The sequence below is a fragment of the Macrotis lagotis genome, chromosome X (assembly GCF_037893015.1).
Source record: "Macrotis lagotis isolate mMagLag1 chromosome X, bilby.v1.9.chrom.fasta, whole genome shotgun sequence".
In the NCBI taxonomy this organism is placed as follows: domain Eukaryota; kingdom Metazoa; phylum Chordata; class Mammalia; order Peramelemorphia; family Peramelidae; genus Macrotis; species Macrotis lagotis.
Window position 1 is genome coordinate 148,435,147 of NC_133666.1, and position 26,914 is coordinate 148,462,060.

At 35.5% G+C, this 26,914-nt stretch overlaps 1 protein-coding gene and 1 pseudogene across 7 annotated transcripts in view; one reads left to right on the forward strand and one right to left on the reverse strand.

The window, feature by feature from the left end:
* Positions 1 to 26,914, forward strand: part of TRPM6 (transient receptor potential cation channel subfamily M member 6) — a 225,809-nt gene that overhangs the window by 182,979 nt on the left and 15,916 nt on the right. For 6 of the 7 annotated variants that reach the window (XM_074206652.1, XM_074206650.1, XM_074206654.1 and 3 more), the window contains 8 exons: positions 911 to 996; positions 3,519 to 3,577; positions 5,858 to 5,883; positions 8,092 to 8,142; positions 15,275 to 15,340; positions 22,219 to 22,505; positions 23,007 to 23,089; positions 24,145 to 24,350. In XM_074206652.1, the coding sequence (XP_074062753.1) occupies positions 911 to 996; positions 3,519 to 3,577; positions 5,858 to 5,883; positions 8,092 to 8,142; positions 15,275 to 15,340; positions 22,219 to 22,505; positions 23,007 to 23,089; positions 24,145 to 24,350 (864 nt within the window). Of the gene's footprint in view, positions 1 to 910; positions 997 to 3,518; positions 3,578 to 5,857; positions 5,884 to 8,091; positions 8,143 to 15,274; positions 15,341 to 22,218; positions 22,506 to 23,006; positions 23,090 to 24,144; positions 24,351 to 26,914 lie in introns of those variants that run through there. The other variant, XR_012472393.1, reaches the window with a different exon arrangement.
* On the reverse strand, positions 19,877 to 21,616 carry LOC141503316 (receptor expression-enhancing protein 6 pseudogene; annotated as a pseudogene).

The window sequence follows — 26,914 nt, forward strand, 5'->3', positions numbered from 1 at the left end:
AAATAGAAATTATCATAGTATTTATGATAAATACTGCAAATAGATTACCATATGACATTTTTAAGCAGGGGGAGATTTTGGAGGGAAAGGTTATAAAGGGAGACTTCTTGGAGAAGATATTGAATTAGGCCTAAAAAATGAGAATTGTATGAGATAAAGCTGGAGTAGTAAAGTGATGTCAGATGATCATTTAGCAATGTCAGCCAAATCAGAAAATATAGTTTTGGTGCAATTGGGAAAAAGAGAAGGACTAACAAAAAATTTTCTGAAGATTTTTTTAAAATACGTAGATTTCTACAGAAATCTTAGGAAAGTAAGACTCATGTTGCCCAGTTGTCACTTTTTCTGATTCAGAATAAGAATTATATCTATTAACAATTCTGTGTCATTGAAGGGAAAGTGAACTTTCTGAATTGCCTAGTCATCTCTGTTTAGAATAGGATAAGTAGAAAAAACGATCTCAGTCACCTCTAATGACTGTTACTGAGTGTTTTTTTCAGTTTAGCATCATTTGTCATGTTTTGGATTTCTTAATATTCTCCCAACATCTGCAACAATAATGCAGTAATATTGCTACATATTAAGTCTGCAACCTCATTCTCTGGCACAGAGCTTAAAAATGCCTACAATCTGAAGCTAAAAATTAAATAAAGCCAGTTTTAACTTGATAAGTTTATTATTTCTTAGGGCTTTTCATTTTTTAGTGAGGAGAACTGAGACCTGTATCTTTGACCTAGATTTCTTCCAGCTCTGTTAAATAAATGTACTATTCTGAGATTTTTTCCCCCTTTAGCTTCTTGTTTTTGCTCCCAAAGTATACAAACACTTCTAGTTCTCTTTTGGGAATAAAAGAAATTATTTAAATAAAAATATTAATATGGGCTTTAATTTTCTTTCAAATTGCATTTAGAACCACATATATGCCAGAAAGTAAAACCTCAGAAAATTGGAGGAACTACCATATACATCAGTGACCATCTGAAACAATCCCATGAGGTGAGAAATTTTGACAGGTGACATATAGAGATAACCTTTTTAGCTTGTTGAGCATATTCATTTCAGTTTTCTGCCCTATTATTTCCTCCTCTCTCCCTCTTTTTTAAATTTATTTTCTTTGTTCTTTATTTTGATCCTCTTAACTATTGTCTTTTTTTCAAACTCACCTCTTTGCCTATTGTTCTTTTTAATTCCTTCAGTTGTTTACCTTTGTCCTTCTTTCCTTCATCCAATTCTATTCAACAAATACTCAATTTGTATTCTATATGAGGCACTGTGCCAGGCCATGAGGAAATGAAAAGATGAAAAGGTTACAGTCTAGTGGGAGAGTCAAGATTTGGTCACAAAAAAATTTAGAATACATGGGAAAGGTTTTTATTTAATGAGGTTTCTTCTCTCACCACTCTTCTCTCTCTCCAGTTTATTGCATTTGTTCCTATTTCACTTCTGTCATTCTCAGATTTGATCTTAACATCATTACATATGTATGGAATGAATGAATGGAGGCATAGGTGGTACAATGGATAGAGCACCAGCCTTAGAGTCAAGATGATCCAAGTTCAAATCTGGTCTCAGACACTTTGCTTAGTATTGAGTATACAAAGGCAATCAAACGAGGTAGTCCCTGACTTCAGATGGTTTCTTATGACAATGCATAAGAACTAGGAGGAGGGTAGAACATGTTAGGTAGCTTAGGTTGGAAAATGTTAGAGAAAGATGGAGGGTGAGCATAGCAGTAAAATAAGGTGGAAATTTACCTCTCAGAATACAGGGACTCAGGGGAACAGTCTGAATTCCTATGGAAGCTATCAGAAAAACCTGCCTTTGAATACCTTGTCACTTGTCCCATTGACAATCAGACCTTTATCTAACATTGTCTAAGTTATCTTCATCATCCACTGACCCTTCTTCCAGCTATAATCCAAGGAATCAGATTTCACTGGAGAACAGATCACCATCCAACCAATTTCCAACCAGTTTTTACAGATGCAAGGCAGATTAACTGAAGCAATAAGGAACTCTGAAGAAAGAGACAAGGGGGAGATAGCATGTAACAGGAAAGTAAAAAAAAAGCAAGAAATTTACCAAAACCACTTCCACTCATTCCCCCAAAGCAGTAACCCAGGACCTTGAATCAAAGAGCCCTTGGATTTCCTAAGACTGGTCCCTGTAGTCACCTTTATGAGGAGCAAATCCAATGAAGAAGCCTGCTATTCTTGCCATGACAGTACTGACCTAGAGCACTGACCAGCAGACAGGCCCAAGAGCCTGGGTGGTGGCAATTCCTACTAGGTCACTGGTCCATTATCCAACCCAGGCTAAGAAACTATCATCCAAGGAAGCAACTCTTGACTTGGCCAATTTCTGCCAGTTCTGTAGCCCCTGTCTCCTTAATGGTCATAGCTACTAAAGACCCAGAAAAGAACGTTCCTATTGCTAATGACCTGGGCATGGGTCAAAGGGTTCACTATCAGAAATGGATATGGTTTCATTAGTGAAAATGTAGAATGTAGAAGATGCATTTCCTTTTACCTTGGAACTGTACCTTAAGGATGTGGAAGTATCCTATCTATGTTATTCTCTGAAGTTAGAAAGTGATTTTCTTGAGAGTAGGGATTATCTTGCTTTAATCTTCCTATTCCAATTCATGGTACAATGCTTTACACATGGGATTAGGGACTGGATCTGTAAATTAATTGCTTTAAGAACTATCAGGAAATACAAGCAAGTTACAGTCCAGAGTCTAGTCTAGACCCTCTTGCTGTAGGTCACAAAATCAGTTTCAGAGGCCAGAAGTTTTTTATAATAGCACTCCTCCCTTGATCTGGAAAATCTGTGTAAAATTTTTTGACCCTCCCTTTGTACCAGAAAAGTCTGAATTTTAATTTTTCTTTTATGGAGTTTTAAGTATCTTATTGTAAAATTTGGGTTTGGTATTTGGTCATGGGTTCTGTGTTGTCAGTTGGTCTTTGCTCTGTTGTCTGTGGTTTTCACAAAACTTTCAAGAACTTCCCACTTAATTTCTTATGCCAACCCATAACATATTGAAACCAAGATGGGGGAAAGTTACAATGTGCAAGGGATAGCTGTATTTTAGTGTACCATCAAAATCTCTTCATGCTGATAAGTTTTTGATTACATCTCTATCCCTATTTGTTTTTTAAGCTTATTCATTTTTGTTTTGTTTTTCTTTTGAAAGGCAGTGGGATTAAGTGACTTGCCTAAGGTCACACAGCTAGGTAATTATTAAGTGTCTGAGGGTGGATTTGAACTCAGTCCTCCTGACTCCAGGGCCAGTGCTTTATCCACTGCACCACCTGGCTGCCCCTTAAGCTTATGCTTTATCTTCTCAACTTGCATTATAAGATTCCATTATAAGAACAACATGGAGGGGTGATAATGGAGAGGTGGAAGGATGAGGATATAAAAATTATTTATAGATTATGCTTTGATAATGTTTTTTCTGAAAGCATTGAGTTATTGTATTGCATATCCATAATGATGTCTCTTTTTTTTTTAAGGATTTGACCAAAAATGCTCACTGGACCACTAGAAAGATCAATCAGAACAGGAACTCACTGTAAGTGTTTTAGAATAAAGTGAAATTCATTACTATCAGAATTTTTTAGCATTTCTGCCTTCTAGCTAGATTTGCAGATTGCTAGCAAAGGTTTTATCTTCAGAAAAATGATTGAAATGGGCAAAGGATCACATTTTCTTTTGTTCTCAGAAGGGTAATAATTATTGATTAATACACAGTTTTACATTTTGGCAGAAATGCCTCAACTCTGTCCCTTTTTGATTGTATGATATAACTGGATTTAAAAGTGGGATTAAATTCCAGCTTAGTTATGTGATTTTGGGGAAAAATTTATCTTTCTGGGTCTTAGTTTTCTCATTAGCTAAATGAAGCAATGTACTTAGATGGTTTCTGAATTTTTAACATACTAGCCAGCAACTATCACTCTACTGCTTTGAGAACTTCCTTTTCTTCTTTTTATTGTAGTCTCCTTGGTGCTAAAAGATTCTCTTAAAACTTAGACAAAAATCATTCTTGTAGAGGTAGTTCATCCACTAATTTGGAACTGATTGAATATGAATCATCTAGTAGAAATAATTCTTTTGCAGGTTTTAAAAGTGGGAGAGGGTAGAGAGAGACAGAGAAACAGAGACACAGAGAGACACAGAGATAGAGACAGAAGAGACTAAAGTAGACTGAGACTAATTAGGCTTTTATATATCTTCCTCCTTTCACTTTTTCCCCTTCAATTTCTAAGAGAATCTTTTGCCTTTTATTCAGGCTTCACAGTAATACTATAATTCTCTGTCTTAGCAGCAGCTCTGATGATAAAAATATAGAACTTAGGTATTTTAGTGACATTTTGGAACTTTTTTTTTATCCAAGAGAACAAATCAGAAATTGAAGTGCAAATAATATTTTCTTTAATTGATAGTATTTTCTGGAAGTTGACATTTAAAAGTACTATGGAATGATTTGGTTACCCAGCTATGGAAATTTTACAGGTGAGGAAACTGAGACTGAGATATGTTAAATTACTTGCCCACAGTCTCATAACTAATAAGTGCCCGAGTCAGGATTCAAACTCAGGTCTTTCTGACTCATCCAATTCCCTACCACTATGCAATCAATCTATGATAGTACTGGAAAGACAATACCTATACACACTACCTTTCTCATAGGCTTATCGTTAGTAAATTAACATGCAAATCTTAAATTGCTACATACTCTTATTTTTTGTTATTGTTGTGAGGGTATGAATTTACATGTAAACACAAATAGGAATATAAGTGAAATTACACTAAATTAATGTTCTGATTCTATAAAATTAACCACTTGTCCAGAGAAACACAGTATATTATTTATAGAATGAATAACTGATTTTTATATTATAGAAAGTAACTCTTTGGTTTATTTGTTCTAAAGCAACATGGATACAGAAATATATTCTATATGATCCATGGATGATGAGGAATAGAGATGGAGATAAAGATTAGTATAATTATACTAATAGTAATTAATAATAATAGCATTCATATAGTATTTGAAGGTTTGTAAAGTGCTTTACATTGATAATCTCATTTGATCCTCACAACAAATCCTAGGATGTAAAGTTATTATTATCCACATTTACAGTTGAGATTGACACTTAATTGAGATTAAGTAGTAATAGCTATAGTTAACAATTATATAGTATTTACTATGTACCAGACACTGTACTAAAACCTTTCTAATTATTTGATCTTTACAACACAGATGCTATTCTTCTTCACATTTTACAGATGAGGAAACTGAAGGAAACAGAGGTTTAGTGACCTGCCCAGGTCACACAGCTAGTAATTGTCTAAGGCTGGATTTGAACTCAAATCTTTCTGACTCTAGGACTAGTGTTCTGTGCACTAGGGTACCACATAGTTCTACCCATCTACCTAAAGAATATAGTAACTAACATGTAATTGTAATGAAGATTATTTTACTCAGTAATTATTACCCTTTTATTCTGTTTTTTGATATCTCTATTGTTGACCAGTGATTTCATGTCTAGAACTGAATTTTCTTAAGTTCTTTTCCAATAACCAAACACAAGACTTTTTTGGAAGGGGTAGAAGAGCATTTTGACTTTGATCCAGAAAAGGGACTTTGAGACTATAACATTTATGTACTTAAAGTTCTTTCTGACTTCTAAGTGGTACCTTACCTTCAAAAGATTTAGACTGTATTTATGAGTTATAGTTGAATCTTGAATGGATAGCTTCTGTTGTGACTATTTGACATGTTTGTTACTATTTTTAATTAATGAAAGTGTTAAAGCATTGTCTAAATTACTATATTTTAAAACAGGTCAAGCAGTTTGGAAGGAATTGACAGTAAGTCCTAAAATTTTTGAAAATTGTCTTTATGTTAAATGATTCCCCAGGAGCCATCTAAATAGTAAAAAAAGAAAATAATTTGTATGGAGATGATGCTTCATATCTGGATACTATCTCTGTTCTTCTCTCAACCTTATATATGTAGACACAGTTATAATGCTCATTTAACTAATTTTACAAAATACTCTTTAGTGTCCTTTTCTAGCCATCCTTTATGTATGGTCTGGATAGCCACCAGGAAGCCCATGTAGTCTAAAATTTTCTCTCTCATAGTCTGTCATCACCAATATCCTTTCTTCAGAGTCCCCAAACAGACATAATTTCTAATGGAGGCAACTGAGGAAAGGAGAATCATTTGATGATGGTGGTATTGCTTCTTTTGATCAAGTTACTAAGAATCTAATATTTTCTTGAAATTAGGCACATTGTATTATTGTTGTTTTGGTTGTGAACTTTTAGTATGGTGATGAAAGGTGTTATGGTGTAGAGGAATGAATTTTGACCCTGGTTGAAGTCAAAAGAAACCAGAGTCAATTCTTGGCTTGAGATAGTCCTGTCTGAGTCACTTCCTGTAAATTAACAATAAACAAATATTACCTGTCTCAAAGGTTTGTAGTGAGGAAAATGATAGAACCCTTAAAGTTCTATCCTGGGGCTGTTCTTAGCCTTTTTTTCTTTCCTGCAGTTTAGCCAAGCCTATAGCTCCCTTCTTAAAATTGTGTTTTTAAATGTATAAAATATGCTGCACAGGGTTACTAAGGAAATTGATTATATTGGAATATAATTGCCAAAATTAAAAAAATAAAATAATATTTATTAAAAATAATATAAAAGCTCACAGATTCCCAGGTTAAGAATTCTTGTTGTGCATCATATAAATGAATTTCTAAAAATAAATCCCATGAATCCATTCTTTTTTTTGTGGCAAGGCAGTGGGATTAAGTGACTTGCCCAAGGTCACACAGCTAGGTAATTATTAAGTGTCTGAGTTCAGATTTGAACTCAGGTCCTCCTGAATCCAGGACCAGTGCTCTATCCACTGTACCACCTAGCCACCCCCCCATGAATCCATTCTTTATGAATCAGCAAAGTGAGTCTAGTATTACAATAGTTTTTATGGAATACTTGCCTCACAATCACTCTGTGAGGTAGGAATAGTGATAATAAGAATAATGATTTATCAAAAAAGATGAGAAAAATCTTTGTAAAAGTTGACTTTTATATAGTATTCAGTGGTGTCCATCTCTTCATGACAAAGCTATTGGAATGGTTTTCCATTTCCTTCTCCAGTTCATTTTACAGATGAGGAAACTGAGGCAAATAGGGTTAAGTACCTTAGGGTCACACAGTTAATAAATATCTAAGGCCAGATTTGAACTAGGACTTCATGATTTTAGGTCCAGCAATCTATGCACTGAGCTACTTAGCTTCACCTTTATGTTGTGCTTAAATGTTTGTAATGCACTTTTTCTGAAAGAAATTTGGTAGTGCAAGAATTGTCACTATTTTAAAGATGTGAAAGTGTGAGGTCTAGAAGTTTAAGTAACCTTTCTTGCAGCCACAATAGGTATCAGAATCAGAACTTCTGCACTACATACTGTGTTACTCTATATAATACCTCAATAGCCTTCTAGTTTTGGACTTAAGCAGACAGAAGTGGCCCAATTAGACTAGAAGGGACTCTAATAACACTGTTCCTTGTGATTAAAGTAACCAAATAAATTTTTCTTGTGTTCTTTTACCCTACTTTCTGTCCTCATCTTAATGCTTGCCCCTTCAAGTGCTTATTTTACTTTGGTATTCTAGGACAATGAAATAGTCTGCCTATAACTTGCTGGTAATAATGTAGTTATGAGAATATCCTTCCTTTGTAGGGAGCTATGAGAATCAGATTTGGGAAGTGTTGTGAAGTGTGATGGGCAGCTGAGTGTACTGTACAACCCAGGGCTGTAATTGGTTCAGAGAAAATACATCTCTGAGGTTAATATTACTTGTCTTTCTTCAATTCCCCATATAAATATGTTTGGAAATATTATATTGATGATTGGAAGCTGTCAGGATAGGATACCCAATAATGTGTTTAAAGGATATTAGCAATCTTTTCCAAATGCTGAGAAATCATTCTGATGACTTAGAAAACAATCTTCTTAAGCATATATTTATCAGTTGCCAAGTAATTAAAATGCCAATCTTCTCTAATTTCAGAAATCTCAGCCTCTTTAAAAACTACTCAAGATCTGCACCTTCATTATTCAGGTGAGAAGAATATTTGTAAAAAAGCTAAATTTATTGTAATTCTTTAAGGTGTGCAAAGTACTTTATCATGTTACCTCCTTGTATCCTTATCACAAGTTTATAAGGTAGGTGCAATTTTATAATCCCTATCTTGTAGATGAATAAACAGAGGTTGAGAGAAGTCAAGTGACTTGTCCAGGGCCATTCAGATAGCTTGGGGGTAGGATTTGAACTTGTCCTCCTGACTCTTAAGTCAAGCTCTCTATCTACTGTGCTGCTTTGTTGCATATGTCATATGAGCTAAAACTTTGTGATTTTGAAATTTGTGTTGAATTCCATTTCACTAGTATAGTTCCCAGTTTCTAGTTATGTTCATTCAAATGAAAAGGGATTTTTCTTTGGTATAGAATAAGAAATTTTTATCCAGTTTTCTTTAGGTTTTGCTTTTTTCTACAAATATATTTATCTAAATCATGAAAAAGATAATTCTGAAATTTAATTTGCATAACCGAAGACCCAGCTAAGACCTAAATGCATGGTATCATCATTATTGGAAGTAATCAGAAGAACATTAATTAGTTTTTTAGGAAGTGACTGTTATGTACCTTTAGGTACATGCATGGAGTAACAGCTTTGAGACTGGACTAAGCAGAGATACCTGCTACTGTCTGCAACAGGAGTTGAGGTTCCTGTAGTTAAGTGAGGCTCCTGGCTAGCAGATGAAAAGGATAGTCCTGATAATTAGGAGATCAGTGAAGAAAACTGCCCAATACTGCCAAACTCAATAATTCTTGCCCGTTAATTCTCTTCTCTATTATCTTTTTATTTAGAGCTGAATTTTCTTAAATCCTCATCTGATGACCAAATAGACAAACCCTGAAGGCTTCATGGTTATCTGTGGTGGCTTTGACCTATACCTTTATCTTTATATTGGTTAACTTTTTCCTCTCACTAGGGAACTCTCACTGAACTCATCATAGAGGTCATTGGCAGCATAGAGGTCACCTCTAGTCAGGCCCTGTACCGAAACTTAACCTTTCATAGGGTCATCTTCCCACTCCTATAACTAAACCATAGATGATATAACAGTAAGATCAGTTCAATTTTCTTTAATTCACTTAATATCAGTTCAACAAAAACTTGACTAAATGCAAAGTACTATGGTGAATTCTGTCACAGATCTTGCTCTCTTAGCAAATGTAGCTCACATGTATACTGTTTTAAGATTTGCAAATCACCTTCCTCATAAGAACCCTGTGATGTAGAAAAGTGGGATAGCAATCCATGGATCATGATTTCATTGATATTCGAAACTTCTAGAGAAGAGAACTCCCACTAATAGTGTAGGTAAATGCCGTTTTTTCCAGCATATGGTCTTAGAGAGTTGACTGAAACACTAAAAAATTGAATGAAAACTTGAGAGGTTAACAGTCCAGGGTCCTAGGGTTAGTATGTATCAGCAATGTGACTTGAACTCAGATATTCACGTCCCCATGACCAGTTATCTATGTGTCACTGCTATACAAGATAGGTAGTAAAACTATTATTACCCCCATTTTGTAGGTGAAGAAGTCAAGGTTCAGAGACACTAAGATATTTTCCAATATTTGAACAATTATTAGGTATCAGGGCCAAGATTCAATTCCATGCTTTTTGACTCTCTCTCTCTCTCTCTCTCTGGTCCTATACCCCTGACTCCTGTTATCTCTAGGAGCTCTCAATAAATGCAGTGATAAATGGTAGGGTAAATTAATTAAGTGAGGAAAAGGTAATTTTCTCTTGAAGGATCGCTAAGAGAAAAGCTTCATGGAAGAAGTGGCTCCTAAGCCAGTCTTGAAGGAACTTCAATAGGATGATATTAATTTTAGGAATTTATTCTAGAGGTGGAGGAAAGAGTGAACAAAGCTATGAAGAGAGGAGAGGGATGTTTGAAAATAGGAGATGAAGACCAATTCAGTTTAACTGGCAGATCAGTGATGTTCTTACAGAAAAATTAGGGGAGAAAAAGGGATTTGGAGATTTGATGATGATTTTGGCTTTAAACATGATGAACTTGAGAAACTGGTAAGACATTCAAGTGGGAATATTTAGCAAGGGAATGGTTGGCCCTTTTGTAGCAGCTGTCAGGATTATATCCCCAGAACAGTGGGTTGTAACAACAGCTGGGATGGACCCCAGGGAATGGTTTCTTTCTCTGGGGGCAGTCCTCCACTCTGTAGAAGGGAATTGATTAACCCTGGAAACAGCTGTGAATATACGCTCTCTCTCTTATCAGTGGGCTCTGAAGAAATTCAACATCCTGGCTCAAGTGGAATTATTTCCAGAGAGGCAAACTTGACCACAGTGATTTTTTTGTCTTCTTGGCTAGGTTTATTCCATGCATTCTTGAGAGTTTTCTAATTCATATTTATTTAACACAGATTCCTCCATATCTAGGATAAGAAAATATCTTTACTGGACTATACATCATCTGAGGACAGAACTATTAGCATTGAGTGAAATTGCAAAGATATAAATTTAGGTTCAATGTAGAGAAAAGTTTTCTAATAATCAGAGCTATCCCAGAGTGTAATAGGCTATCTATTGAGATGATGGATTCTCCTGTTTTAAGAAGAAGCTGGATCTCCAAAGGTTGGATATATAGTGGTGGGAATTTTTTTTGGAAGGGGTAGTATGAGTTGGAGTGGATGACTATTGCAGGCTTTTTCAATTCTAAAATTATTGGGTCCCCAATTCCTGGGTCTAGACTTGTGTAGAAATCTACTTACATTCATAGCTTAGCATGCAGAAACCTTATTTTATCCTCTTAGGGGATGCACTGGCTTAGAGAGAATGACTCTGACTGCTCTACTCTCAACCAGCAATGTATCTAGAATTTCTAGGTCCTACTATACTTCCTCCATACTGGCTTACTATTCTCTTACATTTCCCTCTCTTCCTCTCCCTCCTTCATTTGACTGTCAATCAACCAACAAGTATTTAAGTGCCCACTATGTGTTGGACAGTGTGCAAGCACTGGAGATACAAGACTAGTGAATGAAACTACCTATTTGAGAGTAGTTTGATGAATATACCAATGGAGGAAACAAGCACACATAGATATATACAGAATAAATGTAAAGAGAATAAATACAAAGTAGTTAAATCTAAGGTAGTTTTAGGAGTTGAGGAGATAAGGAAGTGTCCCATGTAGAAACTGGTTCTTGAACTGTCATGAAGAAAGAGAAAGATTCTGTGAGGTAGCGGTGAAGGAGGACTATGCAGGAACCATCAGGACAAAGGCACAATGAGAAGAGTTGGAATGCTATATGTGAAGAACAGAGAGAAGGCCAGTTTCTTTAGACCAAAGAATGTGGAAAGGGAAGTTATATCCACTGTTAGGAAGTTTGTAATCTAACTAGGTTAGCTAGGTTGTGAAAGACTTTAAAAGCTAAACTGAAGTTTAAATTTTATCTTGGAGGCAATGGGTATCTCCTGTAGTTGATTAAGGAAGGAAATGTCATTGTTAGATCTTCATTTAAGGAAAAGCATTTTGGGATTATTGTATAGGATGCACAGGCATTCCTTGGACATATTGCAGGTTCTATTCTAGACCATTGCAGTATAGTGAATATCATATCACAATAAAGTAAATTATGTCAATTTTCCCAGCATCTTTAAAAGTTTTATGTATAAGGGCTGGTTAAGCGGCACAGTGGATAGAGCATCAACCCTGGAGTCAGGAGTACTTGAGTTCAAATCCAGCCTCAGACATTTAATAATTACCTAGCTGTATGGCCTTGGGCAAGGCACTTAACCCCATTGCCTTGCAAAAAAACTAAAATGATAAAAAAAAAAAGTACTGTGGTCTATTAGGTGTGCAATAGTATTATGTCTTAAAAAAACCGATTAAAATACTTTATTGTTAAAAAAATGCTGACCAGAATCTGAAACTTCAGAGGGATCATTATCTCTCCCCCCTTTTTTTGCAAGGCCATGGAATTAAGTGACTTGGCCAAGATCACACAGCTAAGTAATAAGTGTCTGAGATCATATTTGAACTTAGATTCTGACTCCAGGGTTGATGCTCTATCCACTGCTCCACATAGGTGCCCCAGTCATTATCTTTTTGCTGGTAGAGGGTCTTGCCTTGATATGATGACTGTTGTCTGATCAGGTGGTGGAGGCTGAAGATTGGGGGTGATTGACAATTTCCTAAAATAAGACAACAATAAAGTTTGTCTCACTGATTGACTCTCTCTTTCACTTGAATACTTAGAGACAATTGTAGGGTCATTAACTGGTCTAGTTTCAATATTGTTTCCCAAGAAATAAGGAGGCCTAAGGTGAGGGAGGTGGGGAACTGCTGATCAATGGAGAAGGCAGAACACACACATACAAACTTGATTGAGTTTAGTCTTATATAGGTGTGGTTCTTGGCTCCCCAAAGCAATGATTAATAATAACACTAAAAATTACTAATTACTAATTAAATTACTAATCACAGATCACTGTAACAGATATTATAATAATAATAATAATGAAAAAGTTTGAAATATTGTGAGAACTACCAAAATGTGACAAAGAGGCATAGTATGAATGCATGCCATTGGAAGATGATATTGATAGACTTTCTTGATGCAGGAGTGCCACAAAACTTTAGTTTATAAAAAATGCAACATCTGGGAAGGTACAATAAAGCAAATCACAAGAAAAGGTGGTATGGTTGTACTCAAGTGGAGAACAATTTGAAACAGAGAGGCCAGTGAAGAGACTGTGGCAATACTCTTCTAGCCAACACTCCTAGTCTCCCAATTATCATAAAACTCATACTACCTAAAGAAGTTCATCCTTGGATCTAAAGTTTACATGAGACCCATGGTGTAGTCTTCTAAGCCACTGGTTTCTGTTTGCGACTCTCAAGTTCTAAAACACCTGGTACTCTACCTAGGCATTAATTATGGGGTTCTGGGAAATTCTTTGGCTAGAATCTAATGTAGAAAAAACAATTATCATTTGGGCAACCGATACCATAGATTTCTGTCCACTAAGTGTGGCATCAATAACTGACTACAGGTCTGGCTAGGAAAACACTATGGGTTCCTTACTTTTTGTATCTGTTTTTACTATTTCAAATAGTTCAGGGGTGGTGTTTGTCTATGGACACAATTCAGATAATATTCTCCACATAGAAAGGGAATGTTTCTCCTTCTGTTGCAAGTAGAATACCAACATTTTGCCCATTGGAGACTGAGGAGCATCTTCTACAAAGTTCCAATGATTTTGTGAGATCTTTTGTACTTGAAAGTTGTGGAGATAGTCCCTATCCATGACCAGTCCTCTCCTCCCCCCCCCCTCCAAATTCAAACAGAACCACATGATTGTGCTAAATCTGGTTCTCATCTCAACCAGTTAATTAAATGACTGACCAGACCTGGGTTCAATTCAATTAAATTTAACAAACATTTTTAATCATTTAATGCATATGTTCAAGGTAAAGAGGGAACATGGCAAAGTGGATGGAGGACTGGCTTTGGAGCCAAGAAGGGTGGACAAATCTGGTATGACCTGAGTCACTGATAATTTCACATCATTTTACTTTGATCTTAATCTGTTCATCTTCCTTGGTTGACCTCTGACTTTCCTCTTAGGCTTGGATTGAGTCTAAATACTTTAACTTAAATTTTTCTCTAACTCCCTTAAATTTAGTCTCTTAGTTAAACTCCTAGGGACACCAGGAATTTTGACATCTGGATCCTTATTGGTTAATCTTGCACTTCTACTCTGTTGATGCCCCTATCAAAGGCACTGCTTCTAGTAAAATACCTCCCTAGTTTCTCAGGATCTTTCTCTGGGCCAACTCACATGGGTTCTGTCACTTATTAGTTATGTAACAATTCTACCATAGTTAGTTTCAGTTGTTTAAAGTTCAAAATGGCACATAATTGTATTTGACTTTCCCAAGTGATAGTCTATTCATGGAATAAGAGGTAAACAACTTTTTCTCTTAAGCTTTATTAGCCTTTTGTATTACCTTCATTCCCATCATTTCCTTCTTTCCCATTTGGAGATCTTTATCCTATGAATAAAAATAACACAACAAAAGGAAAGAGGAAAAAAATTAGTCAGCAAAACTAACCAATCTGACACTATACAGTATTGCATAAACCCTGTCCCCTGAATTCTACAATGAAGGGACAGAAGTACATCTGTATATGTCTCCACTGAGATCAAGCTTGTTCATTAGAATTAACACAGCGGTTGGTTTTGATTTTTTTTTTTTTGTTCTAGGAAAGCACCTTGTCAAACAAGAGTGATAAAACTATTACTACATTTGGACTTTGGTATAATATGTCTTCAGGGATTCATTGCCAGAGAATGAGGCCCTTTTGGGTCTTTTTTAATTATACACCATTGGATGGTACCAAAACTAAGAGGCAGACTGAGCCCTACTCTTCAGTGATTCCATTTGATAGTATTTAGGTGGATCCTAGGGTATTGTCCATTTATTTATTGGGTTCTTAATTTAGAATATTAACACTGTTTACTAAAGTCCAGTAACAATCTAGCATTTGTCTATAGCTATAAAATTACAAGAAAACTTTGAAGAGCTATACTGTAGTTCATTTTAATGTTGGTGGCCTATAACAGTCTTCTGGACTTAATATGAAAATGCATATAACCTATCTGTAATTAAAACTGTAATGATTAGTAGTTCCCTCTGGAAAAGAAAGTGAAATGTGCAGACTCTAACAGCAGATGTCCTCAGAGTCTACATAGAACATTAGATTTGTTTTAAAAAAAAATCCAAAAAAAAAAACCACCCCACAGTTACAGGGAAACCAGAGTGGTAACATACCAATGATTGAAATAGTTTCTAACAATGTTCCATGTATGCATTGGATTTACTATTTGTGTAGAGTGGAAATATCATACCTGTTTTAGATATTGTGATATAATTTCTTACAATCTGTTCTTAATTCTGTGTTATTCTTTTGGATGAAGATATTTGTTTCCTCATAATAATTGTACTGATTTTAGGTAGAAATAAAAATATAACATTAGCATTATTGGAATAAATATTAGTTTGGAGAAAACTTTCTATTAAACTGACCTGATGATGCATACTAAGTGGAGTGAAATTTTCTCTTTCATTCTTTTCTTTTTTTGGCAGCTGTTGAAAGGAACAATTTAATGAGACTTTCTCAGACCATACCGTTTACCCCAATACAACTCTTTGGTAAGTTGCAAATCTATCTTCATTTTGTGATGTGTGAATTCAACCTAATAACAGACCACACTTTGCAAGATGCCATTTTAGATTTGACTCATGTGAATTAGGTTGCCATTTAAGCAGATAAATAACTTGATATTTGTCCCCCCCCCAAAAAAAAATAAGACAAAAAATTCTGGTTAACTTGTCAGTTAGACCAGAGGGTCTGTCCCTAAGAAACAGTGGCTTAGGCTTATAGAGAGGAAGCAGCAGTTGGGATGGGGTGCAGTAATTCTGCACCTGGCACTCCATGATTCAAGGCTGGAAGTAAGGCGGAAAGAAAAGAACAAACCAACCATACTTAATAAACACAGAGAAAAGCGATCAATGTCAACATGGTGAAAAGCATCAGAACTGTGAGAGAAATGCTGGGTGTATTGTTTTTTATTTGTTTGTTTTCTTTCATGCCCACTAATTGCTCTTAGCTCAGAAAGGAAATGTTGGTTTTAAAGGCTGATATACAAGAGGAAAACAAACCCTCATTAGCCAAGGCTACTGAGGCTTTTCTAGTAGAAGACATGAAGAGATTAACAAGGTAGGAAGGGTTGCTACTTGTATATTCCTCTGGATTCAAGATTTTTTATAAATCTGGACACTCCCTTCAACCATGCAGAGCAGACCATCCATGCCTTATCCTTTTTTTGTAATTCTTGTCCATATTCTCCATTAAGGGGCAACCACACTAAAGGGAGAGACCTTCATCTGGTTCTTTGAATATTTCAAGCTGTAATATTGGGACTCTCCATTATGCCTCACACAAACTGCCAGGCACATCCTTGAAGATACCTTTTGCTCCACTGATTTTGCATAAGACACCATTAGGAATATGCTGCAGACTATTTGTGCCCACTGTCCTCAAACTTCATTATCCTGTCAATAAAATCTACACTGTTTGCATGGAGCTAAACTCTCATTTATCCTTTAATAGCTAGCATACACTTGCTCCCCTTTTGGCCCTAAAATGGTATTTGCTAATAAATGATATTGCCTTAACTTCTCTAGTGTTTATCTTCAGAGACCTGTGGAAGCATTCTTCTAAGTACCTTGATTATTTATCATTAAACATTAATTGAATATGGTATACTTATATTTGAATATTTTAAGAGACCTTAATTTTTTTCAATCTGGGTACTTCCTCAGTTGATGAATTCTCAACCCATTTCAGCCTTAAGGAAATAGCCTTTCAGAAATGTGGCTGAAAATATTCAGCACTTTGTAATCAGCTTTTTGCTGATAATTTTATTAATGGTCTTCTTATTAGTATTAACCAAGGCATAAAATGTGGAGACATATGTTCTAGTTCACACAAACAGTGTGAATTAATAGCAGCATTTCAAAAGGTGGAGATTGAATTTGTATAAACACTCATGCCCACTATACATTTATCCTTATTCCTTTCTTCAATTCCCTCCCTTCTCATCCCCATACTTCTAACCAAGGGTTGAATATAGCTTAATTATCAGCTCCCATTAAGAAATCTCTTATAGAATTTGTCTGAACTACCCTGCACACAAATTTCTAACATTTTTTCTGCTTATTTATTTTATTTAAAATAGATTTTAGTTGATACTTTAAAAAATGACTTTCAATTCCTCCTTTATCCTTCCTTTCCTCCTTTGCCTCCTAGAGAGCAATATCTGCAACAAACAAAATAAAAAACAAAAAAAGAGGAAGGAAAGAAGGGAAAACAGTTCAGCAAAACTAATCAACACATAAAAATATTGGATCTCAGACACTTTGTAAAGGAACTTTGTAAAGGAGCAAGTGTACATGTCTTTTCCTATCTCTTTTTTGGGACAAAATTTGGTTGTTATAATTCCTCAATATTCAGTACTGACTTTGTTGTTGTTCTTTCCATTTAAATTATTGTAATTTTTATATTTATTGTTTTTTTGGATTCAGCTTACTTCAATTCACATCAATCAATGTCTCTCTATTTTTTCTCAGTAGTCTTTATCATTTCTTATAGCAGTGGTGTCAAATTCAAAATGAAATGGGATAATAAATAAGGTTCCCTGAGGATTGCATAGTCACTTAGATAACTGCATATTAACATCATCTGTGTTTTATTTTATTTTAATTTATATAATTAAAGATTTCCTGGTTGCATTTTAATCTCATTCAGGCTTTGTGTTAGACGCCGCTACAGCACCATAATATTCATTACATTAAAATACTTCCATTTAATTAGTCATTTCTCAATTCCTGGACCTCTTGACATAGAAGATGGAAAATTTAAAGAAGTACTGATATTTTAAGGTAGAATTTTCCAGATGGAAAGTATTACATCTGAGTTCTGAGTAACTTCACTGAATCCATCAGGTTTTTAAAATTTAATTTTATTTCTTCAATTAATAAAAATCTCTTTTATACCTCCTCATTGTCATTGAAAAGAATGAAAAACCAAAATCCTTTGACCAAATATGCATGATCAAACACAACAAATTCCCTTATTGGCCATGTCCAAAAATTATGTCTCAGTTTGTACTCTGAGTCTATCACCTTTCTGGTGGGTGATGTGGTATGGAGGAACATGCAACATCTCTAGTTCTTCAGAATTGTAATTGGTCATTACACTGATCAGAGTTAGAATTTTTTAGAGTTGCTTGTCTTTACAGTATTGTTTTATAAATTATTGTCCCAGTTCTGCTTCATTGTATAATCATCTAAAAGTCTTCCTAGATTTCACTGAAACTGTCTTTTTTATCTTTTTTTATAGCACAATATCCCTATCAAGTTCTTTTTCCAGTGTTTTTTTTAAGTTTATTAAGTAAAAGAAGCATAGTGGATAGAGAGCTAATCATAGAAATAGGAGACCTGTGTTCAAATCATTTCCTTCTCTGATACATAATATATTAGCTTGGGCATGTCATTTAACCTCTAAGTATTCTAAGACTAAATTTCAGATAATGTGATGATGTGCATTAACTTTTTCTCATCTGAGTGCTCCCTATGACATTGAAATCACAGATTGAGTCCCTCTCTTCTATTAAGTGAGCATCACTGCTTTAAGACCAGAACAGGCACAACCAAAATAGCTTTAACATTTTCAGTTAAACACCAGCACTGCCTGGCAAATAGGAAATGCCTTACTGGTTCATGATATTGATTTGTAAGGAGAATCATAGGAGGCCAGATTTGAGAATGAAGAGACAGAAGCTTTTCCAGTATGATTAGAAAGAAAGCTAGGTAGGTCACATATTAAGAAGCAGCTGCTAGGTGATAGTACATTAGAGCTCTGTGCTCAGAATCAAGAAGATCTGAGTTGTAATTCTGCTTTAACCCTGGCTATGTGACCCTGGCAAGTCAATTAACCTCAATATTCTTTAGTTTTCTCATCTGTAAAATGAAGATAATAATAGAACCTACCTCCCAGGGTGGTTGTGAGGCTCACATGAGATAATATTTGTGAAGCAATTTGTAAACCATAAAGCATTATAAACTTTAGGCTACTCCTCATCTTCTTCCACCTCCAGCTGCTGCTGTTACTTCTATTCTTACTATTATTACAAGTAGTAGTAGTAGTAGTAGTAGTAGTAGGAAGAGGATGAGGATGAATAACTGGAGTTTAGCACATGTGTTCCATTGTCATCCATAAAATATCCTGAAAAAATTCCCAGAACATTGGATGAGACCTCACTGTGGCAAAATTATTAAAGCATATGGACAACAGGCAAACAGGAATAGAAGGCATATTGCTGGAAGTAATACTCACACTGAGGAGATTAGAGAGCCACTGGCATACTGGAGTCCTGGAGAGCTCCATTTTTCCTAGGCTTATTCTTGGCTAACAGAATCAGTGTAGTACAGGGTGAAGTTGTATTAACTCTGAATTGTGAGGACCTGGGCTCAAATCCTTCCTTTGGTACTTACTACTTGTGTGACAATGGAGAAGTCCTTGAGCCTCATTTTCTTAGATCACTTCTGAAGAGATCCTTTCTAGCTTTAACTCTCTGGTCCCATGACTCTATTATAATCAATTTCTTGTTTGGCTAGTGCTCCAAGGCTTTCTGACTTGGTTGAACAGAACAGGGCTACTTATGGTAGAGTCTTCAAAAATCCAGAGTTATTTTCATGACGTGAAAGCACCTTTGAAAAGGATGTGAGTGGAGGAAAGGTTTTTTTTTTTAATATATAGGCTGCTGGAATAGTCAGGACACATCTAGCATCCTATGGGGAGGCCAGTGTGGGTGTAGGGGACAGAGGCAGATAGATGGTCAATGGTACACTTAAGAGTATTCTGAGTACCAGCAGGGCCCTTAGTGGGGGCTGATGGAACCTAGATGGACAGAGATCTCCCCCCCCCACCCCGCCATGTCCATTCTCCTTTACAGTCTGGGGACACTTCTCTAATACCCTAAAGTCCAAGAGGGTGGAGTTGATTGGGGAGGTATAGTTGGGAGGGATCAATTGCTTAGATATGGGTCAGGATTAGGGGCCATAGTCCCTGGGTAGAGAGTATCCAGTTATTCAAAGCCTCTGGTTCAGAGAAGATTTGATCATTTATTCTTCAGTAGGTGAGTCAGGCTTGCCTTGGTTGGGAGACTTTGGAGAGAGCTGAGAAGCCTCTTGGTTGGTCAGCAATGTCTGACTGTGAGCTGAAGTCTGGAGGACTTCCCAGGTCAAAACTGGCTGCTGTGTCTAGGGATTGTCCACTCAGGTCATTCACCGGGCTGTCCATGGAAACTTGGTGTCTCAGGAATATGGGGCAGATCAGGTGATGATACAGGAGCTGGGAGCCATTCAGGCCACTGGAATCATGCACCCTAGCAAGAAGATACACTTCCCTACATAGTAGAAGGGGAACCAGAAAAGGAAGATATCAGAGAAAAACTCAGCCAGGCCAAATATGCTGTATACCACCTAGTAGGTTAGTCATGTGGTATTGTTATCTTTATTGGGGCTTTCAATGGCTTTGATGGAGGCATGTGCTGGATAGATGAATTGGATGAGATTGCAGAGCAGGGAGGCACCATAATCAAATATGAGCAAAAGGCCCAGGAAGGCAATGAAACATGTAGCCAGGTAGGACTTTTTGATACCAGAGAATTCCTCCAGCTTCCCCAAGAATTCGGTGACAATATTTTTCTGCTCCAGGAATGTCTGGGAGCATTGTTTCAAGCTAGTCCTGACTGCCGGAATCAGCAGGGGAGGGAGGGACAGAGGATGCTTGGACTCGGGTCCAAGTGTTACCTTGGAGCTATTCCGCTGCTCTGCAGCAGTGCTGTTGGTGTCTCTCTCTTCAGGCTCCCAGGACCCTGGTCCCAAAATTCCTCCCCTTCCCTTCCTGAAATAGTTCTTTAAAAAAATATGTGCAGACTAGGATGCATTCCCTTTAAAGTCAAGGAATAGGGAATAGAATCAGAAAATGGAATACCAGTTGAAAAGATGTCACTTGTATCATTTGTTATTTCTTTTAGTAGACACTGAGCTCTAACAATAGGCTGCCCTAAACCAATTAGATTTTCTCCCTATTCAGTTAAATAACTCATTTTGCATTGTAATCTGGGATTAGAATAATTGAAACTCTCTTTTACCAATTAAGCAGAGGAAATTTGATATTCTGATTTCACAGCTAAAAAATGAGAATAAAATTGTTTTTCAGCACCTTTATCAACATATTCTAAAGATTCACCCTCATTATAAATCATTCAGGAATGCTTAGCTTCCCATAATGTTTTCTTTCATTCTTTTTCTTTTTTTCATTTTTTGTCCTATTAGACTTTACTTCTGGCTTATTTTTGTATGAACATATCACTGTGTCCTTTTGTCACATGCAATTTTCCTTGATGAAAGGGTAACAAAAAAAGTGTCAAGTACACTGTTTCTTGATGTTTTGATTCTAAATGTGTAATATGAATATATCTATTGTATCACAATGCTGAATTAGTGTTGATAGGACAAGCACTTGGAAATGTTTTTCTAGTTGTAGCAATGTATTACTCTGAGACCAGGTCCCTAATGATCTTTGTATCTTCTGTAGGGACAACTGGCTGCCATTAGAATTGTGGTTGTTTCCTGGAAGTTATTTTCTGTAAAGGTCTTTTTTTAAAGGTTTTTTTTTTCAATTTACAAACATTTATTTTCTCTTCCTGTTATCTCCTTCCATTCTCTTATGAAACAAGAAAAGAATAAAACTTTTATAAAATATACATATATACATGTATATATACATGCAAATATACATACATATATATATATTTATATATATAGTCAAATAAAATGAATTACCATATTGATCATGTCCTAAAATGTATGTGTCTCTTTCTGTATATTGAGTCCATCTGGCTGGAAATGGGTGGTATATTTTATCATTAGCTGTCTGGAATTATGTTCAGTATCTGTAAAGTCCTGTAATTTTGGTCATATATATTGCATTCTAACCAAATGAATATGGGTTATTTTAGAAGGATTTCCTTCTATCTTAGCTACTTTAATTTTTTTTTCTTTGATGTTATTAGAGATAAGACATTTGACTTTGGAAAACAGTCCTATCCTTTATCCTCTGATACCTTTGCTGATTTTTTGTTTCTTTGTTTTACTACAGAGTATTTTGAATGAGAAATGGCAAGATCTAGGACTTTTTCTAAGGATTATGTTTCCTTAAGGTTTAATACCTTGTTAAGTTATAATTATTTTGTAATAAAAGATTTTTTAAATAAAATATTTTTGTTAAAGTAATTATTTTGTAATAAAAGATTATCAGTAATCTTTTACTGCCATTAGGTAGATTGATTGTCCTTATTAATCTTATTAATGCTGGACAAATTCCTTGATATTTCCCTTTACACTTTTCTCCCCTGTCCCCACCCTTACCCCTCAACCTTTTCAATCCTTTTCTCTAGCTGGGGAAGAAGTGACCATCTATAAGCTAGAGGAGAGTTCTCCTTTTAACCTTGATAAAAGCATGTCCTCCTGGTCCCAGCATGGAACAACTGCAATGATCCAGGTCTTATCCCGGGAGGAGATGGATGGAGGGCTCCGGAAAGCCATGAAAGTAGTCAGCACATGGTCTGAAGATGATGTGATCAAGCCAGGGCAGGTCTTCATTGTGAAGTCCTTTCTCCCTGAGGTAGTACAGACTTGGCACAAGATATTTGGAGAAAACACTGTATTGCAACTCTGCCTCAGGGTAAGTCTGGTTTCTGAGTGGAGATATGGTATAATGAAAAGAGGCTTTGGAATCTTCTCATCTGAGTTCCAACCCTGCCATTACCACTTAATACCCAAATGAACTTAGACAAGGTACTTAATTTCTCCTTTCCTTACCATAAAATGACAAGATTGGACTAGATGGTTTCTAAGGTCCTTTCCAAGTCTAAGTCTGTGATCTTATATGGATGTGCACAAGTTAGGTGATAGACTGCTAGACCTTAACTGACATAGTTCTATCATTTCCAATTAAAAGGGTGATATACTTGAATTTCTTTGTTGCAAAGTTAAAAAAAATCAAAACCTCATGGTTGGTTGAAAGCAAACATTTAAGAGAAGTCTTCTGAATAAATATAGATTATAATTGATATTTTAAAAATACCAATTTAATGTTCTAATTAATATTATATAAGATTGATTATTGTTTAGCAGGAAGATAATTTCTACTGATAATCTTGATAAATCTATCCTGCTTTTTTAGGAAATCCAACAACAAAGAGCTGCTCAAAAGTTGATCTATACCTTCAACCAAGTGAAACCACATACCATTCCTTATACACCAAGGTGAGATAACCTTTTTATCTTTGCAGTTAGACTTGCCAGACCAAACAGAAGCTGTGCCTATTTTATATAACCCAATAATATTTTTTCAGCAGAAATACTTAGGTTTCTGATTAAATGTTTCACCAGTTCATATTTTCAAGTTTGCTCCTATTATAGATAGAATATATATTTATTTCTTTCCAATATAAGAAAGCAAAGTTTAAATAAAAGAAACCCATTTAGAGTCACAGTTCAAATTTTTATTCAGATTCTTTCTACCTCTGTGATATTGGTCAAGTTATTTAACCATTTTGGGCCTCAGTTCCCTCATTCATGAAATGAGAAGTGATGACTTCAGAGGTCATTTTCAGCTCTAGTATTGATAACATCCAGTAGTAAATGCATATTGTTAGTGTAGTCTGGTATTGTAATGCAGCTGTTGCCCCAGAATCCACCACTCTTGACATAGTGAAAGTCAGGAATTGTGGAACTATGTCTGAGCTAGAGTGATCACTTGCCTTAATTTATTATCCTTTGTGCAGATGTTGCTTGAACTAGATAATACCTGAAGGAAGAAGAGAGGTTGTGCAGGTGATTGGATAGGTAGCAAATAGGCTAATAAGAATTGATATTTTCCAGATAAAACAATGAAACAAAAACTATCTGGCTTTAAGAACAACTTTCCTATTACCACATAAAGCTTTATAAGAATTCATAGCACTTTTATTTTTTCTTTGACTTACTACACATCTGTATTCACTTAATAAGATTGATAATAATTTGGTATTGAAGACAGCTATAAAATTTTATTACTATTTTTACAAAGAACTTTCAGAGCAAGACAAGTAATGGTGGGCCACAATACTTATAAAGAACAGGAAGTTTCTTCAAAATGAAAAGGGTCTATACTTCAGAAAATGTTCTTAAACCTTCTGTATACAACAACTGTCTTGTTTGGGTTATATTCTACCCTCTTAACAGTTTTGCCTGTGTAGACCATGGATGGGTGGGTAGGATATCCCATTTTTTCATTCTGTTGCCCCATGATAGTCAACATCCTTCCTGTCCCCCCACAGGTTCCTAGAAGTCTTTTTAATATATTGCCATTCAGCCAACCAGTGGTTGACCATAGAGAAGTACATGACTGGTGTGTTCCGCAAATACAACAACAACAATGGGGATGAAATCTCTCCCAGCAACACCTTGGAGGAGTTGATGTTGACTTTTTCCCACTGGACCTATGAATATACCCGAGGAGAACTACTTGTCCTGGATTTGCAAGGTGAGTGGCAGAATGGATTAGGGTAGATCTTGAGGTCTGAAGGAATATTTATGGAAAGTGAAAGCTCTGAACTTTTTTTGCAGATGCTATAGACAATTGACCCCCTAAAATAGTCCAGACATTTTTTTTTGTGATCATTGCCGTTGTTAGGGGATTTTGATGGTAATAACTCTGACTTTTTATGCTTTTAAAGAAATTCATTTTAAAACAAATATTATCACTTATACTATGCTCCTTTCTCTGTCTTTGTCTCTAACTCTCTATTCTTGTCTGTTCATTTATTTCATTCAATAAACATGTAAATGTATATATATATATATATGTGTGTGTGTATTGTGTGTGAAGGGTTATATGTTTGTTTTTAAAATTTTCTAATGATGAGAAAGAAAACAATATTGAGTACTTTTAATTTTTTTAAAATTAAATATCAAGGGTTGGAAAAAAGACACCTTAAAGTTCAATTTGTCTAAATTATACTTGAAGAGAAATTTCATTTATGATTCACCTGACAAGTTCACTCCATCTTTTGCTCAAAGACCCTTTGAGTGTTTTGTAATTTACCACTAAAGTAGTCCATTGCACTTTTAAACAACTCTTAATTGTCAGGAAGCTTTTTTTCTTATGTGGAACTAAAAACTATCAGTTTGCAACTTTTTCTCATGGCTGGTGCTTTTGTCTTCTGGAACCAAGAAGAATAAGTCAAATAATTTTATACACAAAACCCTTCAGTTGTCTGTCTGTCTATCTATCTATCTGTCTGTCTACTTATCTATTTATATAAGGCAATGGGGTTAAGTGACTTGCCCAAGGTCACCCAGCTAGGTAATTATTAAGAGTCAGGCTGGATTGGAACTCAGGTCCTCCTGTCTCCAGGGCCAGTGCTCTATCTACTGCACCACCTAACTGCCCCCCCTCAGTTATTTAGAGGCAATAGTTTTGCCTTAACTTTCTTCTCTAGGATAAATATTCTTTATTTTTTCAAAAACATATAGCACCATTTTCAGTTATTCATCTTCCAACTATACTTCCTAGGGAATATGCTTTAGAATGTCACTGTTCTTCTTTCCTAGAATATGGTCCCCAGAACTAAACATGATATTTTGTACAGTAAGTTTGTCACCTCCATTTTTTAGATTTGATACCTTCCCATTACATAGACTCTGTCATAATGTTATAACATAAATTTAGAGCTGAATGGGGACTCAGAGGTCATCTAGTCCAAAGTCCCTATTTGATAATGAGGAAAAGGAGGCTCATAGTCTAAATGACTTGGCTAAAGTCTCACTTGGCCAAATGACTTGGCACAACCAATGAAGGAATCCGAACTCCTCTAACCTCTAATTCAACACTGCTTCTCCTGATGCTTAGTTGCATTTCATGATATTTACAATTTTGTGCTGTATGAAGCATGATTTTCATCCCAAGCTTTCCAACTTTATGACCTCATCACTGTCAAATTTCATAATTGGAAAAAAGTACAGTGGAAATTTAGGGGAGATATTTTCACAGTTTTGAGATGACTAACTTTGTAGATAGCTGTTTTTATTTCCTTTTGTTTATTTTAAAATTTTCTTATGAAAGAGGAAAATCAGATTATAACAATATTATACATGCATATTTATGTCACAAGATCATCTAATCATTATTTTAGAACAAGAAAGGATATGAAGAATGTACACTTCTTGTGGATAGGAATTGTTTCATTCTTTGTATTTGTATTAACAGCAAAAAGTGCCTTACATTAAAAAAAATCTGCTAACTGCTTGATTAATTAGAGGTATTGTAGACCATATTCATTAAGTAAATTGAGACCCATTCGGAAAGAGAGAGGGGAACTGACTTGTCTAAGGTCACATTTGTTATAGACACTTACTTGTTGATTGATTAACCAGAGGGCATTTCATTTGCTCTACAGACTCATAGGTAGGAAATAGCTGTACTGAGATTTGAATCTAGGTCCTCTGATTCTTGATCCAGGATGATTCCTACTATACTACCTTGCTTAATGGAAAACTTGCTGTAGTTTTTAAAGTAATGCAGGATTTTCCATATCTTCTTAATGATGTCCTTTGCTGAAGTATCCCAAAATATTACAGTCTTTCTGAAGCTATTTGCTCATGAATGGCTATCTCTCCAGTTTCCTGTAGTCCTTCAATAGTGAATATTAGGGGCATGTTGGTCAGGGAGAGCTGATATTAGACAGCTATTCTGACAGCAATTCATTATTGACAGCACTTGAGAAGACTTAGAAAATCTTCCTATTCTGAATAGCTCCTGTGCTATTCTGTTCAAAAATATATAGTTCCTTTACTCATAACATATGTGTACTTATATTCATTGAGAGTGCTCCTGTTGATGGAAATGAAGTACACCTTCCTGTTTCAGAAATACTATAAACACCCAGTAAGTAATGGAAATGAAGTTAATACAACCAAGCTAATTAAATTTTAAAGGAATATTTGATCTATCAAATTCCTTCAAATTAATGCCCAAGGCTCAAGTTTGAGAGGTTAGTGATTTTCATCTGTATTTGATTGCTTGTACTTTGTGTTTGGGGTGAAACT